The 1,253-nt window shown below is 64.1% G+C and overlaps 1 protein-coding gene across 1 annotated transcript in view; it reads right to left on the bottom strand.

Annotated features, from left to right (window-relative positions):
* Positions 1-704, bottom strand: part of LGI3 (leucine-rich repeat LGI family, member 3) — a gene marked incomplete at its 3' end in the record, with an annotated part of 5,466 nt that extends 4,762 nt beyond the window's left edge. Inside the window, exon 1 of the mRNA XM_010000717.1 lies at positions 487-704. Coding sequence (XP_009999019.1) covers positions 487-704 — 218 coding nt within the window. The remainder of the gene's footprint in view (positions 1-486) is intronic.
* Between the last annotated feature and the right edge of the window lie 549 nt (positions 705-1,253).

Here is a 1,253-nt window from a genome sequence, read left to right on the forward strand (position 1 = left end):
GCCCCCCCCCCTGCCCCCACCACTGTCCCCATCCCTGTCCCCATCCCTGCCCCCATCCCTGTCCCCACCTCTGTCCCCATCCCTGTCCCCATCTCTGTCCCCATCCCTGTCCCTATATCTGTCCCCATCCCTGTCCCCATCCCTGTCCCCTTGTCCCCATCCCTGTCCCCATCCATGTCCCCTTGTCCTCATCCCTGTCCCCATCACTGACCCCTTGTCATCATCCCTGTCCCCTTCCCTGTCCCCATCCCTGTCCTCATCCCTGTCCCCCTGTCCCCATCCCTGTCCCCATCTCTGTCCCCATCCCTGTCCCTATATCTGTCCCTATATCTGTCCCCATCCCTGTCCCCATCCCTGTCCCCATCCCTGTCCCCATCTCTGTCCCCATCCCTGTCCCTATATCTGTCCCCATCCCTGTCCCCATCCCTGTCCCCATCCCTGTCCCCATCTCTGTCCCCATCCCTGTCCCCCTGCCTGGATACTCACAGCGAGATGACCTCGGGGGGCAGGTTCTTGGGGATGGCCTTGGAGTCCACACAGAAAGCTGTGTCCCGGGTGCAGGAGCAGCTCGGGGGGCAGGGAGGGGGCCGGGGGGGGCTCCGAGCCCCCACCGGGAGCCAGAGCCAGGCCAAGGCGAGGAAGAGGAGGAGGAGAACCCAGAGCTGGTCCCTCAGCATCCTCCTCCTCCCGCTCGGCAGCTCCATCTCCCTGGCCCAGCCCTGCTCTTTGTTTCGCCTTGTTTGGGGGTTGTTTTTTCCTTTTCCCGGCCCCGATCCCTCCCTGGGGTTCCCGGGAGCTGCGATCCAACCTTTTCCCTCTCCTCCTTCCCGGGGGAATTCAGTGTAGAGGCGAAAAGATGAAGGTTCCCGGCGTCCGAGCTGCTGCTCTGCGGTGCATCATGAGCCGGTGCTGCGGGGGGAGGGATGCGGGGAAAGAGGGAGGGATGCGGGGAAAGAGGGAGGGATGGAGGGAAGAGGGAGGGATGCAGGGAAGAGGGAGGGATGCAGGGAAGAGGGAGGGATGGAGGGAAGAGGGAGGGATGCAGGGAAGAGGGAGGGATGGAGGGAAGGATGAGGCTGAGTGACAGCACCTACATCCCTGTGAACCAGAGTAACCTGAGGGTGCTTGTTGTGGGGGGGGAACTGGGTGCTCTGGGGGTGCAGCAGGATGAGGGGAGAGGAGGGTACCCACCAGCCTGGGTACTTCTCCCAGGGGCAGCAGGATGGGGGGCCAGGAGGGGACCCACCAGCCAG

The sequence above is a fragment of the Chaetura pelagica genome, unplaced genomic scaffold (assembly GCF_000747805.2).
Source record: "Chaetura pelagica isolate M959 unplaced genomic scaffold, ChaPel_1.0 scaffold1956, whole genome shotgun sequence".
In the NCBI taxonomy this organism is placed as follows: domain Eukaryota; kingdom Metazoa; phylum Chordata; class Aves; order Apodiformes; family Apodidae; genus Chaetura; species Chaetura pelagica.